This window comes from Saccopteryx leptura, chromosome 1 (assembly GCF_036850995.1).
Source record: "Saccopteryx leptura isolate mSacLep1 chromosome 1, mSacLep1_pri_phased_curated, whole genome shotgun sequence".
In the NCBI taxonomy this organism is placed as follows: domain Eukaryota; kingdom Metazoa; phylum Chordata; class Mammalia; order Chiroptera; family Emballonuridae; genus Saccopteryx; species Saccopteryx leptura.
The window spans coordinates 95,604,888-95,621,227 of record NC_089503.1 but is presented as its reverse complement, the minus strand read 5'-3'; the positions used below and the strand labels follow the sequence as shown (position 1 = coordinate 95,621,227).

Here is a 16,340-nt window from a genome sequence, read left to right as displayed (position 1 = left end):
CCTCCACCTCAGGCACCAGAATGACTCTGACTGCAATGGAGCAATGGCCCAGATGGGCAGAGCATCGCCCCCTGGTGGGCATGCCGGGTGGATCCCAGTCAGGCGCAGGTGGGAGTCTGTCTTTCTGCCTCCCCAATTCTAACTTCAGGAAAAAAAACCTTTAAATTGTCCTGCGAATATCATCATATGCGAGTACATATTTGAGATTCTGCTAATAACAATACTTTATTTACAGATGGGAGGTATGCAAGAATTGCACGAGATAAAAATTTTTATTTTAAAAAAGTGTAAGGCAACATTTAAAAAAAGCAAATGTATGTTCTTCTTGTTTCCATAAATTGGTTATCAAACAAACATGATTTTAAGTTAAAAAAACTGGAACTGGAACTAATCTCACATTTTGAAAAAAAAACCTCACTCCCGGGGGTCAGCGAGGGTGAAAAAAACTCACTACTCAGAAGGCTGACTCCACCAACAGTTGGAGATGTCCTATTGTGAATGCCATAAAAGCTACTCCTTACTCTTCCTTATTTTGTTCTAAAACTTCTGAATTTTATTATCAAAGTTCTTGGCTAGTTCACATTTACATTAGGTCTCTGCGTCTTTTTACATTTGTGTATCTCTTCCTAACTGTAGCTCTCCTCTAATTTTTCTTTTTCTTTTTACTTAGCATATTATCTGTTCCATGCCTCTACACATTTTATCTAAATAAAAAGGCAAGCAGTCAGTCATGCTTTCTCCCTCTCACTAGGAGAGAAACAATTCTTAGAACCAAAGTAATGCAATCTCAGTGTATTCTGTGTAGTAATTATCCTTTATGAAAAAAAGGTGTTGATCGAGATGGTAGCACCCAAAGATGTGAGGGAGGACAGGCAGACACCAGCCATTCCCTGCTTTGCTTGGGAGCCTAAGAAGATACTATTTTCCCAGTTTCTTTCCCGGGGTATCAGTCTCACTGCCACCAAGGGGGAAATGAACTACAAAAGGAGTAAAATTATTCTTCACCTCTAAATAAATACCAATGACCTAAACATTATTGTGAGATAAGAAAGTTTATGTTTTTAGATATTTATTGAGGGTTTAAAAAAATGTAGTTACATAATACACATGAAATAAAGCTATTATTATTGCTATTATTTTTAATTTTTTTAAACATTTTTTGTTAGAGTCACCAAATTAAACACCAATGCCAAACTTGCATAAGCCCTCTTTATCTTGTCCCTCAAAACAGTAAATCAACTAGCTACTTTCCCTAATTACAACAAAAAATTAAATAATTTTTAAGAGTAAGGCATCACTTGATATCATTCACTTAGATCTTACTACTTTTAAGAGTAATTCTAACAACAAGTGCTGGCGAGGGTGTGGAGAAAAGGGAACCCTCCTGCACTGCTGGTGGGAATGCAGACTTGTGCAGCCACTGTGGAAAACAGTATGGAGATTCCTCAAAAAATTAAAATAGAAACTGCCTTATGATCCAGTTATCCTATTTCTAGAAAAATACACTAGAATTCTCAAAACACTAATTCAAAAAAGGAAATGCACCCCCATGTTCACTGCAGCATTGTTCACAATAGCCAAGATCTGGAAACAGCCCAAGTCCATCAGTGGATGAATAGATAAAAAAGTGGTGGTGCATGTACACAACGGAATATTACACAGCTGTAAAAAAGAAAAAAACTTACCTTTTACAACAGTATAGGTGGGCCTGGAGGTTATTATGCTAAGTGAAATAAGCCAGGCAGAGAAAGACAAATATCATATGATTTTACTTATATGTGGAGTCTAGTGAACACATTAAACTGAGGAACAAAACTGAAACAGAGGCAGGGTCACAGGGAACAGATAGCTGTCAGAGGAAGAGGGAACTGGATTATAAAAGATGAAGGGATTAGCCAGAAACATATGCACATAACACATACATACTGACAACAGGTAGCAATAGCCAGAGGGAACAGGGGTAGAGGCAGGAAGAGAGGGGATCAAGGGGGGATAAACGGGGGTAGAAAGAGACTCTGCATGGGGCACTGCAGAGGTATGATGCAGTGTGTAGAGGGTGTTATATTGAGCGGGACACTTGAAACCATGTCAACACAGTAAATTAAAAATAAAAATCAAAGATTAAGTTAAATAAAATCATTTTTAAAAAGAGTAATTCTATTAACAAGAATAACCTCATACAGTTTAATGTACACATAGAAATAGAACTATTCATTTTAATATAATTACTATTATATATTAAGTTTCTTTGAAATTCTGATTTCTCAAGTAGGTAAAACTTTTCATTACAATTTCATTCAATTATCAAATCTGTCCTTTAATACCATAAAAAACATTAAATTTAATTCCAACTCATTAAATTTTGATAAATACTAATTCCTAGAGTAAATAAAGATTTATTTTTTTACTTTTGTAAAAAGGAAAGTTTTATAAGGGCTAAATTGTAGAATAGCAAAAACAAAGAAAAATGTCACATATTTTACATTCGAAGTTTGTAACTATTAGCTACTTATGCAGAAAGAACCCTATTACAAAGACACATCTTGTTTTAGATAGGCATGAACTAAGAAACCCTTCATCTTCCTAGACTGTTTAGAACAACTGAAATGGTCCTAGAACCTTACCTATCTGTTAGCCCGTAAGCCAGATCAAGCATGTCGTTCTCCTCATCAGTGATTGCTTCTAATTTCTCATATATGTGCTTCTCAAAGATGAGGTGACAGGTAGAGCAAGCCAAAGTTCCCTCGCATGCACCTACAAAAGCAACAGATACTGAAATTGAACACACTCCACTCTACATTATACACAATTCAAACTTAGTTTGAATTAAAGTTAATTATTTCTAAATTTTAGAACCAGCATTAGCATATACAAATAAGACTTTATTGCTGAATAATAATGAGAATTAGGGACAACCCCCCCAACCCTATACACACACAATTTGAAATCACTTTCACATATCATTTCAAAAAAGTTCTAGAGAGCTCAATATAATTTATGAAGCCTCATGGTATATAAGTGGAATAAGAAAGCAACCAAACCTACATTAAAAGACACATATTTTTCCCTCTCTGTCTTTCATTGTAATTAGAACAAAATCAAATCAATTTTTAAGAGTAAGGCATCACTTGATATCATTCACTTAGATCTTACTACTTTTAAGAGTATTCTTAAAATACTTTTAAGAGTAATTCTTACTACTTTTAAGAGTAATTCTTAAAATACAAATAGGTTCACTTTAAGAGTCACTTTGATTTTGAATAATGAGATTTTTCTCCTGTCCCATTTTTAAGCTATGAATTTAACAGTTATTTACTGAGTGTCTATTATATGCCAGGTACTGTGAAAAAGGGAAATGAAAAGTCTTGTCCAACCAAATTATGACTGAATCTGCTCTGCACATTCTTTGCATAGGGTTAGCACCCTTTGCTTAGAAACCTGCTGAGAAAGAAACCCAGCACAGGCTGGGCAGATCAGTTGGTTAGAGCATTGGCCCAACCCATTGGCCTGGGTTGCAGATTCTAGTCAGAGCACATACAAGAACCAAACAATGAATGCATAAATAAAGTGGAACACACTGATGTCTCTCTCTCCCTCTCTTTCCCTTCCTCTCTAATATCAATAAAAAAAACAAACAAAAAAATCCACACCCGCATAAGCCAATTTTGAATTTGGCTTCTGCTGAGATCAAGTCTGTAATTCTAATTTCCATCTACTAGTCCAGTACTATCCCATAGAATCATATCCTCCTTCCCCCCCAAGCTTTATTGAGATATAATTCAAAAATAAAATTGTAAGATATTTAAAATGTACATTGTGATAATTTAATATACATATACATTGTAGAAACATTCCTCTCATAGCTAGGTTGGTCTGAGCATCAGCCTCAGGCACTAGAAATAGCTCGGCTGATTCAAGCATCAGCCTAAGACAAGTTGCTGGGTGGATCCTAGTTGGGGTGCTTGTGGGAGTCTATCTCTCCTCCTTTCACTTAAAAAAAATTAAAAAATAAATAAAAGCATTCCTCTCATCTAGTTAACACATCCATTTTATATATATAAATATATATATATATATATATATATATAAAATTTGGTGAGAACATTTTTAAGTTCTATTCTCTTAGCAAATGTCTATTATACAACAGTGTTAACAACAGGTGTCACCATGTTATAGTTTAGATTCTCAGACCTTATTCATCTTATAGCTACAAATCCTTTTATCAAACTCTGTTTTCCCCACCTCTAACCTCTGACAACCACTTTTCTACTCTTTGTTTCTATGAAAATTTGATTAACTATTCAGTGAATCCTTCTTTTAAACAATAGCTCTTCATATATTTGAGATTGTTCGTACTTCTCAGGGCTGAGCATACCCAAATCTTTCAGATTTTTCTTCTCTAACAGTTCTAAATCCCTTCCCTCAGTCTGGTTGGGCTCTTCTTAAACTATGGCAGCCAAGAGGGTCTGACAAAACAGAATTGTGCTCTGGTTAAATTCTACTTTAAAAATAGTTCGGGTTTGGGTTTTTTTTTTACTAATTTTTAAAACTATTACTCAACTTTGAAGATTACATACAACTGTGAATTACTTCAGTTTATCAATTCTCTTTTGGTCAATAAACAATACAAAATACGTAAGAGAACTACTGTCAAAAACTAGTAACCTTGGCCCAGATGGGCAGAGCATCTCCCCCTAGTGGGCATGCTCGGTGGATCCTGGTCAGGCACATGCGGGAGTCTGTGTTTCTGCCTCCCCATTTCTCATTTCAGAAAAATACAAAATTAAAAAAAATACAAAACAAAAAAACTAGTAACTTTGAGAGTAATGGTGGCATGAGACACCCTTCATCTCTCCCCTTGAAATTTCAACAAATTAAACAGCCATAATGGAGGGAAGGAATCCCAGATGGGCTCATAGGCCTGCCTAGAAAGATCACAGGGGGGGAATGGACTAAAGGTGGAAGGTGGGGATGGGGGGAGAAGGGCAAAAGATAAGACTAGCTTGCAGTCAGCTGGGCTCCCAAGAGGAGCGAAACCTGAACTGGTTGAGTTTTCATCCCCCACAGCTCTAGAGAGGGGAGAAACCCAGAGTGACTGAGTCTTCACCTGCGGGGGAAGGGAGAGGAACAGAGAGGTTGCGAAGCAGTCAGACAGATACTGAACTAAGGGACAGGCAGAGCGAGGGGTCACAGCCCGTGTTCCCACAGTCTGCTGGCAGCCCGCACTGGGAAGGGAGACAGATATAAACTGAGTGCAGCGCCTGGAGCTCCAAGATCTGGCCTCCCTCACCTCATGGGGTACGGAGAGTGGCAGAGACAGACCTCACAGCTAGTTCTACAGGGCCACTCTTCCCCTGAAGAATGGAGGTGCTGTGTCTGGTCCCTGATCTGTTGAGAAAATTTAATTCAAAGAAGTAACAGGATTAAATGGAGATAGAACATACAGTGAAGTACAGGAGTCAGGAGCATGGGCTCTGAAGCCAGACTCCCTGGTTTCAATCCCAGCTCTATTTTGACCAACATCAACTTGGGCCACTTAACTTTCCATGACTCAGTTTCCTCAGTAGTTATAGGTGCATCAATATCACATGGTAATGGTGAGAATTACATAGCAGTGTGTACTTACATATGTGCTTGCAACCCATGACTGGTAGATAGTAAGCACTATACAAGTGTTGGTAATTATTATTATTTGAAAGTTATAAGAAATCTGAGAGTAATTCAACTTCCTTTTTTATAAACATAAGAATTAAATCCAAGAAGTTAAGTAAATATACTAAGGCACTAAGGTCATACTACTACTGTAGTTGTAGATGAGTCATGACTTCAGTCGAGTTTCCTAATGCTGAAGACAACTAGTTCCTTCCACCAATAACAAAACACAGTCCAGGGCAGGACAAGGTGTATGGGGGAGGGTGGGAAAGGCAGTAGACCAAGCATGGAGAGCCCCATGCTTTCCTAAGGAACTTGAACTTGTTCTATAAGCCCATTTTCCCCCACCTTGTTTCCTGACACACTAGGTGGGTAACACATGCTCAGTTAACTGTCTTTCATGGTGAGTTACCACAGAGATGACACTGGCCAGGGGGTTATGAACACCTGTCACTCCTCTCCCAGATCCTACCCCTGGAGAAATTGTGGTTCTGAACCTCTGCAATAGGTTACAGAAAGCTAGCTGTTCAAGGATTCTGAGCAGGAAAGTGACATGGCAACTTTATTTTAAACAGATCTCAGTGGTGGCTATGTGTAAAGGATGGACTTAAGATGAAAAAGAAACAAAAGCTGTGAGATTTCACAAAGAGGGAGAGGGAAAAGAGGGAAGGAAATATTAGAAGCAAAGATAGCCAAGGTGATACCTCCTCCTAGAAAGCCAATCAAAATAAAAACGTCCCAAACAGTATAGAGCAGTGGTTCTCAACCTTTCTAATGCCGTGACCCCGCAATACAGTTCCTCATGTTGCGGTGACCCCAAACCAAAAAATAATTTTGGTGGCTACTTCATCACTGTAATTTTGCTACAGTTATGATTCGGAATGTAAATACCTGATGTGCATTATGTATTTTCCGATGGCTTTAGGCGACCCCACCGGGGTGGCGACCCACAGGTTGAGAACTGCTGGTATAGAGAGAACTAGAAAAGTACAATGTCAGAAAAGCCCAGGGAAGAAGAGTGTGTACAATATGGTCTCAATCATCCTGGAATGGAGAGAAAATTTCTTTTGCCCATAAATCCTTCCAGAAAAATTTAGGGCATTCCTTTTTGTACCACCTGGTCAGCTGAAATGGAGTTACTATACATCCAGCTCTTCCTACACTTTAAACTCACTCCTCCCTAAGAAACTTCAATTCTTCTAACTTTCTCTTAAAGGCTTTATTTTCATTCTCTAATATAATTTTTATTGCCCTTTCACAAACCTTGCCAATTGTTTCCATATCTTGCTTAAGTTGCCCAGCTCAGAGCTGGAGAGTAGTCTAATAAGAATTTGACAAATGTTGAGTGTATACAGATTAACTGTTGGTTCCTGCATGTATCCTAAATTCCCATTATACATTCTAGTTCCATGTTTATTCTTTAAATAAATACATCACATTTTAGTCCCTTTCAAACTTTTCTACCACATGTTGTGACCAGACATGTTTTTCTTATTCTTCATAGTAGAAAGAAACTCAAATATAAAAGAAACTTTAAGACTCAGATGGAAATCAACTCAGCCTGTATCAGATGGCTATCACTGAACAAGAGAAACATATGGTCATATTGTGGTACAAGTGCTACCATAGAAGAAAGTCTGTAGGAAAGATTTATAAGACCTCATGGCACTTATGAGAAGAAATAGACAAGTCTACAAAATACCAAAATAAGACAATTAGGGCAGTTTTTAAAGTTTTTTTTCTTCAAGATTTAACCTATATGGTCTATTTAAAAAAATAAAAATTTTAGGGAACAATGAATAAAGTATTTAGAAAAAAAGAGCTTTAAGAAAGAACTCTAAAACAATGAGAACAAGAGGCTATTTCAGGAAAAAGGGTATTTTTTCTGTTCTTTATTCATTTCATAAATAAATATTTTTCATTATGACTATGTCCTTCAATTTATAAATTTCCTGTGGTTTTGTAAAGGTGTCCCCAAAACACCTCGCTCTTGTCTTTTTAATACATGGTTCTATAAATGTTAACACATGTAGGATATAAGTTTGTGTTCACTCTATCACAATTGGGAACAGTTCACAACCCCTCAAAATCCCTTGGGCTACCCCTTTGGAGTCACACCCTCGCCCACTCCTAACCCCCTGCCACCATCTATATGTTCTCCATCCCAGTCTTTTCAGAGTGTCATATAAATACACTCACACAGTATGTAACCTTTTGAGCCTGGCTTCTAACACTCAGCATAATGCTTCTGAGATTCATCCAAGCTGTCCCATGTAACCACAGTGCAACCCTTTACACTGCTGAGTATTCCACTAGCTGGGTATATCACAACTGTTTCCAGTAGGTATACACAGTGGTATCATGCTATGGTTTTCATTTGCATTTCTCTGAAAATTGATGAGGTTGCAAGATCCTTTTTTTTTTTTTTTGGCTTTCCATCATTTTCCTCCAAAGCCATTTGGGAGAATGGCATCATCATGCATCTCTTGTATCACTAGGAGAAAGCTCTAGATGGCGTAGAGTTGTGCATACATACAAATCTAGGTTCAGCTGCCATTATCTTTTTTATGTCCTTATTTGTCATCCTTACATTCTCTTTTGTGAACTCTTACTCATTTTCATGCCTTTTACTCATTTTTAACTATACTTTTTTAAAATTTATGTATTGATTTGAGAGAGAGGAAGGGAGGGAGAAAGAGAGAGACATCAATTTGCTGTTCCACTTATTCATGCATTCATTGGTTGATTCTTGATGGTGACCTGACCAGAGAATGAACCCACAACCTTGGCCTATTGAGACAATGCTCTATAATCAACTGAGCTACCTGGCCAGAGCCTCACAGGTTATTTCTGTTGAGTTTTACAAGTTCCTTACATATTAGGGATAAAAGTCCTTTACCAAAGATGTGATTTACAAGCATTTTCTCCAACTCTATAACTTATCTTTTCATTCTCTTCACAATGTCACTGGCAGAGCAAAAGTTCTTGGTTTTAAATTTTTTTCTTTTATAAATTGTATTTTTAGCATCATTTCATAACTCTCTATCTCCAGGTCCCAAAAGTTTTCTCCTAAACTTTCTTTTAAAAGTTTCAGTTTTAACTTTTACATTTAGATCTACGTCATTTTTTAGTGAAGTTTTGTATAAGGTATAAAGTTTAGTTCAATATTCTTTCTTTTTTCTCTATGTAGATGTCCAGTTCTTAAAACATTATACTCTTTGTTGAAAAAGTATCCTTTCTTCATTAATTGCCTTTGTACCCTGGCCACAGCCTAGAAGTGGAAGCAATCCAAACATCCACCAAGTGATGAAAGAGTAAACAAAATGTGACATATCTATAAAATGGAATATTAACATTTGGCCATTAAAAGGAATAAAGTACTGACACTTGCTTTAACACAGACGAACCTTAAAAATATTTACTAAATTAAAAAAGCCAGTTACAAAAGACCATATATATGATTTCATTTATATGTAGATTAATAGGCAAATTTGAGGTATAAAAAGTAAGCAAGTGGTTGTTTATGGGTAGGAAAATGGGGGGAAGGTTGAGGAGTAATAGTTAAAGGGAACAGGATTTCCATTTAGAATGATGAAAATGTTTTAAAATTAATTGTGGTGAGGGAATGATGACAGCAAAATGGCCAAAAAAGGTGTCTCCCAATGTCACCATCAGAGAAATGCCAATTAAAACTACTATGAAATATCATTTCACACCCATCAGAGTGGCAATCATGAATAAATCAACAAACAAGTATTAGCGAGGATGTGGAGAAAGGGATTAGTGCGGTCACTGTGGAAAGCAGAGTGGAGTTACTCATAAAATTAAAAACAGAACTGCCTTGGACCCAGTGATTCCACTTCTGGGAATTTATCCAAAGAAAACCAAAACACTAATTCAAAAGAATATATGCACACCTATGTTCATTGCAGGATTATTTACAATAGCCAAGATTTGGAAGCAGCCATAGTGCCCATCAGTAGATGAGAAATAAAAAAGCTGTGGTACATTTACACCAGTGGTAGTCAACCTGGTCCCTACCGCCCACTAGTGAGCATTCCAGCTTTTATGTTGGGCGGTAACGGAGCAACCAAAGTATAAATACAAAGACAGGTTTAAGTATAGTAAGTTGTTTTATAAAGATTTATTCTGCCAAACTTAGCGAAAATTCAACATAAAGTACTTGGTAAGTAATTATTATTATATGCTTTAACTTGCTGTAACTCTGCTTTATAAATTTTATAAAGTAAAGTTACTTCCCTACTTTATAAATCACCATTACTGTGTAACCGGTGGGCAGTTAGAAAATTTTACTACTAACAGAGATACAAAAGTGAGTGGTAGGTATAAAAAGGTTGACTACCCCTGATTTACATGATGGAATACCACTCAGCTGAAAAAAGGAAGGAAATCTTAACTTTTGTGACAGCATGGAAGGGTCTGGAGAGCATTGTGCTAAGGGAAATAAGCCCGTCAGAGAAAGACAAATACCATATGATTTCACTCATATGTGGAATCTAATGAACAAAATACAATAACAAAAAAAAAAATAGAAACAGCCTCATAGATAGAGAACAGACTGACAGCTGTCAGGGGTGGGGATGAGGGCTGGGTTAAAATGTGAAGGGCTTCAGCAAAGAAAAAGAAAACTTATAGACAAACAACAGTGTGGGCACTGCAGGAGGGAAAAGGAGTGGGGGTGGAGGAGGATAGAGGGGAGATAGACGGTGAAGGAGGGAGACTGACTTGGGGTGGTGAACCACAAGGAAACATACAGATGATGTATTGTAGAATTTTGCAGTTGAAACCTATAGAGTTTTATTAACCAATGTCACCAATAAATTCAATAAACAATGAAATAAATAAAAAATATTTTAAATAAAATTCAATGTGGTGAGGGGGCAAAAAAAGGTTTCCTTCAAACATATTCTTCTCAACATTCTGCATCTACCCATACACAAAAGTGCCTTTGTGGGAGCTCTGGGGTTCAAGGAGGAGACTGAAACTCCAGTGTTGTCCGAGAATGAGGAGAGCCATTCTGAGAGCTGCTTCAATAGATTGAATCAGAAGATTATTCACAGAGACTGATTTCTCTCTTGCCTCATCCAGAGTAGTGAGTTGTGAACTGAATGACAGTAGAGGGGGGTGGGCAGTGAGACTGGCTGGAAGATTAGCAGCGAGGGCTCGAAATGTATCAAAGGAAAGTGGATCTTACTATGTCACAGACACTACTGGGAGGCCTACTCATCAGGGCTAGGAACACCCTCACCCACATATCTGCCCAGCTGGCCCATGGCACCCCCAGCATTCCGCACATTTACCCACCTAACCCCCTGGGGCCAACGGTGAGCTTAGGCAAACAGCTAGTGAGCATGCACAGAAAGCCAGTGCAAACCTGCAGGACTGGGAAAGATCGCCCTTGAGCTCCCGCCCAAGGGCCCCAGGTGTCTTGAATTTTCTCTCAGACCTTAGGGGGTGTAGCCTCTAGGAGTCAGGTAGGTGGGGCTCTGAAACCCAGAGATTGGTCTGCAAACAGCCAGGACAGTCTACTGAATCTCCCCTGAGGGGGAAGCACCAGTCATATTCTCAGGAATGTGGGGGAATAGCTCTGGCCTCAAAGCCAGACAACGTTGCCACTGTCACCTACTGAGGCTGTTCAGCCATCTGGTCCCTGGCCACAGCTGCTTACTTCTCAGCAGGTCCTGATCTCTGTAAGGTGGAGCAATAGAGATTCCTGAGTGTGGGTTGGTCTGAAAATTTTGTCACCATATATAACATTATTTCCACAGGAACACAAATTCCAAATGCCAGGTAGCGGACCTGAAAATAGACTTGAGACTAAGAACCTATTCATTAAATAGGGAATGTCTATTGTTTTTATTCTTATCACATACACAGGAAACAACTCTACAAAAGAAGCCAATGGGAGGCAATCCATTAAAAGAAAAAGAATATAAAACTAACTAACAACTGCTACAGAGCCTTCAATCTAAAACTGATAGCTGATCAGAATATGAATACAGAAATATAATGACACACGGAGAGATGGGGACCAAAAGTGCAAAAGTTTGTTATTACATACAGCCCCAGGGCAATATTGGTGGCTGTCAGCTTTTATTGTCTTTGTAAGTGGCTGGCTATAAGAGAAAATTAATAGTGAAATATGTATGTGTATGTATATATAGAGGTACATAAGTGTATATGTATATGTATATATACAGATACACACACATATATATATGTAAACATAAAGTGATCACATTTTATGAGGAATGCATTCTAAAAGATTTTGAAAATTGTTTGAAACTCAAATTTGAGTTACCATATTTTTCGCTCCATAAGACACACCTGACCATAAGACACACCTAGGACTTTAAGGAGGAAAATGAGAAAAAAAAATATTCTCAATGAAACAAAATGTAAAGCAGGAAAATGAGTTCTTATAATTCATAAATCTACAATCCTCATATCACATATTTCTTTGAAAATATGCTTAGATAGGACAAACATTTGAAGTAAAACTTTTTACATTACTACATATACCCTTCAAATTATTTTATTTTAGTGAGAGATACAGACAGGAGAGACAACAGGGAGAGAGATGAGAGATGAGAAGCATCAACTCCTAGTTGCATCACTTTAGTTGTTGATTGTTTTTCATATCTTCCTTGCCGGGGGGACTCAAGCTGAGCCAGTGACTCCTTGCTCAAGCCAGCAACCTTGGGCTCAAGTGAGTGACCATGGGATCATGTTGATGATCCCACGCTCAAATTGGCAAGCCTGTGCTCAAGCCAGCGACCTTGGGGTTTCGAACCTGGGACCTCAGAATCCCAGATTGGGGCCCTATCCACTGTGCCACCACTGGTCAGGCCACCTTTCACATTACTATTAAAAATACTGCATGCCTCAGTACGGATAATAATCTGACTTAGGGACACGTTATAGCCACAGTGATATTAGCCCCTGGTGCCCGCATTTTACCCTTCATCCTTGCTTGGTTCTACAACAATTTTCATGAATTTACAGGTATATATGCTTTAGTTCTGCTTTTATTTTGTCAGGACTCTGGCTAACAATTTAGAGTTCTTTCTCCTACATTAACAATATGTACCATGACAAGTTTTTGGCTTCCTTATAGCATTTTGTCACATCTTTTTTTTTTTTTTTTTTTTTTTTTGTGAGGGGTGTACAGACAGGCTGGAAGGGAGAGAGATGAGAAGGTTCAATTCTTTATTGTGGCATCTTAGTTGTTCATTGATTGCTTTCTTGTATGTGCCACAACGGGGGGGGGGGGGGGCTACAGCAGAGCAAGTGACCCCTTGCTCAAGCCAGCGACCTTTGGGCTCCAGCCAGCGACCATGGGGTCTTGTTTATGATCCCATGCTCAAGCCAGTGACCCTGTGCTCAAGCCAGATGAGCCCACACTCAAGCTGGCAACCTCAGGGTATCGAACCTGGGTCCTCAGCATCCCAGTCTGACGTTCTATCCAACTGCGCCACTGCCTGGTCAAGCACATATAACATTTAACTTCTAACTTCATTTTAGATGTATCTTTCAGCATTCGCATTTAATGAATGTTTGGCTGAAACTGTTATCATATTTAAAAATAATATTAAGTTATAATCACAGTTTCAAATATCAGCACTAGAGTGAACAAAATTACACAGGCATTGAGATGTCTGTAAATAGCTCAGTTCCTATGATACAAAGAACTGCAGGTATTTGTTTACCAACTAAAGTGTTACCACTTCAGCTGCAGTAACAAACGGAAAATTTACAATTCACACCACTGCCAACTTGAAATTATGAGTTTTTTCACAAAAGATTTGGGTTTTCACAGTAGTTCGGGACTTCAATAGAGTAAGAACCTTAATATTATTAATCTGCACAATTTCAAGTTCATATAATTTAAAAATTACATTGTGAATAAGTAAGGCATGACTACTGGCTAATTTCAAAGTAGATAATGAATAACTTTCCAAATGAATTTTTAAAAAGACTACTTTTGCACAAATGCTCAGAAATTCCTGCTATTAAATTAATTCCCAGAAAAACTTAGATATTTGCACACTATTGCTCCTTTTCTTTCATGTAATTTGAGTGTTTGTCAACAGGAAAGGACTGTTTCATGTGTGTGTGTACCTAAACATGTGTGCACATGATCTTATAATCAGTATTTTTCAACCTCCGGTCTGCAAACCAGTTTGCCAGAAACTTCACGCAGGTCTGCGAAAGAGTTAAGCACCCTGATGTTGTATGAGGATTATACACCCTATGATCTTAGTCAAATTCGCTGATGCTCAGGTTGATTCCTGCCTTGGCAGTCCCCAAAATAATTCTCCTATTTTCACCAGTCCCAAGTGTAAAAAGGTTGAAAACAACTGTTCTATTAAGATCATTTTGGCCCTGGACAGATAACTCAGTTGGTTAGAGCATCATCCCCGATATACAAGGTTGCAGGTTCAATCCCCGGTCAAGGTACATACAGGAACAGATCGATGTTTCTCTCTCTTTTTCCCTACCTCTCTTTCTAAAATCAATCAACAAATTTTTTTAAAATTATTTCATAAATCTAGAATGATGCTGACAAAACAGATGGACAACTCTCACATTTAACTCCTCTCTCAAACAAAAATCCATTGGATAGCTGTATGAGAATATCATATATTAAAAATGCCAAACTACATGTAAATATAAAATCTAATTTTATAAAATAAACTTTAATCTAGCATACCCAGAAATACATTACACCAATAGGGAATCAATAAATATGATAGGAATATAGATTTGTATAAACATTATCAGGCTTTCCCAATTTGAATAATTTCTCTCAAAACAGCTATATAACGTATACAGGTAATGTAGAAGAAAAAAATGAAGTCTGAGATAATAAACTAGGTAAATTGAATGAGAAAGCTGTAACTGCCCCCTAGTGACAGAATGTTATAATACACTCTGAAAACATCATAAAAGTTGGAAGAATGCTTATAAATTTGTGTTGTTTCCAAAATATACAGTTGTTCGTTTGTACTCATTTATCCATTCATCACTTCATATACAATAAAGGATAAAGCAGGAATTATTTTATTCTTCACTGCAGTCTCTTGGGAGAAAGATGCACAAGTAAACAAACAGGTAATTTATAGATCATGATAAATGCTGCCAAAGAAATAAACAAGCTGCTGTAATGGAGACTAATGGATTCAGGCTAGTAAGAGAAACCCTACAGGGGACTGGGTGCTGGGCAAAGCCTCACTAAGGAAGTACGATAAACTCAGACTAGACAGATACAGGATTTTAAGGATGGGGATGAAAAGAAGACTCCTGGACAGAGAAAATTGTAAAGTGTATAGAAAGGCTCAAAGGTAAAAACTCCGGGTGATTTCAGCTCTTGAGAAAATGCCAGCATGGCCAAACTGAGAAAAAGAATGAGTAGAAATGAGGTGGAGTTCTTCCCAGACAATGCAGAATCCTTACATGAGTTTTATCCTAAGTGAAATAGGAAGCTATTCATGGTTTTTAATCAGGGGACATGTCCAATGTGTAGTATGACAAATCACAACTGCTGGGCTCAAGAGCAGACGCAGACCAGCACAGCGCAGGTATACAAGTTACTGGCCAGCCCAAGAAGTGACTGCAGGATGGAGAGACTAGGATACACTTTGAATAAGAGACATACTTTGGAGGCACAACTGGCAGGAGCTAATAATGGACTGGCGTAAGGGATGGGGAAGAAAGAAAAATAAAAGATATACTCCAGTTTCAGGCTTCAACAGCTGAATGATGCTCATTACTGAGAGAAAAAACTTGAGGAAGGACAGGTTTTGGGGTGGGGAGGTGTCAAAAGTTGCTTAAATATGCTGACTTTAAAAACCTGTGCAATTTCTGCCTGATCAGGCAGCGGCGCAGTGGATAGAGCGTCAGACTGGGATGCGGAGGACCCAGGTTCGAGACCCTGAGGTCGCCAGCTTGAGTGTGGGCTCATTTGGTTTGAGCAAAGCTCACCAGCTTGGACTCAAGGTCGCTGGCTCGAGCAAGGGGTTACTCAGTCTGCTGTAGCCTCCGGTCAAGGCACATATGAGAAAGCAATCAATGAACAACTAAGGTGTCGCAACGAAAAACTGATGATTGATGCTTCTCATCTCTCTCTGTTCCTATCTGTCTGTCCCTATCTATCCCTCTCTCTGACTCTCTCTGTCTCTGTAAAAAAACAACAACAAAAAAACCTGTGCAATTTCCAAGAAGAGATATAAAGGAGGAAATTAGATCTGTAGCCCATGGTTTATAGGGAAGATCTGAGCTAATAATGTAAATTTAACAGTTCAAAGTTAAATCTGTATTTAGGACTGTATTTGGCTTTAGGAATTAATGATATACTGCCCCCATGTTGTTACAATAACCTCTTTATAAAGATAACATTTCAGACTTCTCCATCTCTTTTCATCTTTATTCTAGAATGTGACTTAGGCTTAACTCTTATCTTTTGTGAACCTACTTTAGAGTATCTCAAGTTTATATTTACATGCCAAAATTCTGGACACATTAAGCTCCTTGATCTTTAAAGCCTCTCTGCTAAGTCTCCATAAGTGAACTCAGAATTCTTATCAGACTCCGAAAGGCTGTGCTGGCATTACATTTTCTGTATTTCTGGTGCACTAGGGAAAAAAAAAATTATTTTGGTGGTTATG

General features: G+C 38.0%; 1 protein-coding gene across 1 annotated transcript in view; it reads right to left on the bottom strand.

The window, feature by feature from the left end:
- Positions 1–16,340, bottom strand: part of FDX1 (ferredoxin 1) — a 29,764-nt gene that overhangs the window by 4,248 nt on the left and 9,176 nt on the right. Inside the window, exon 3 of the mRNA XM_066371637.1 lies at positions 2,625–2,754. Coding sequence (XP_066227734.1) covers positions 2,625–2,754 — 130 coding nt within the window. The remainder of the gene's footprint in view (positions 1–2,624; positions 2,755–16,340) is intronic.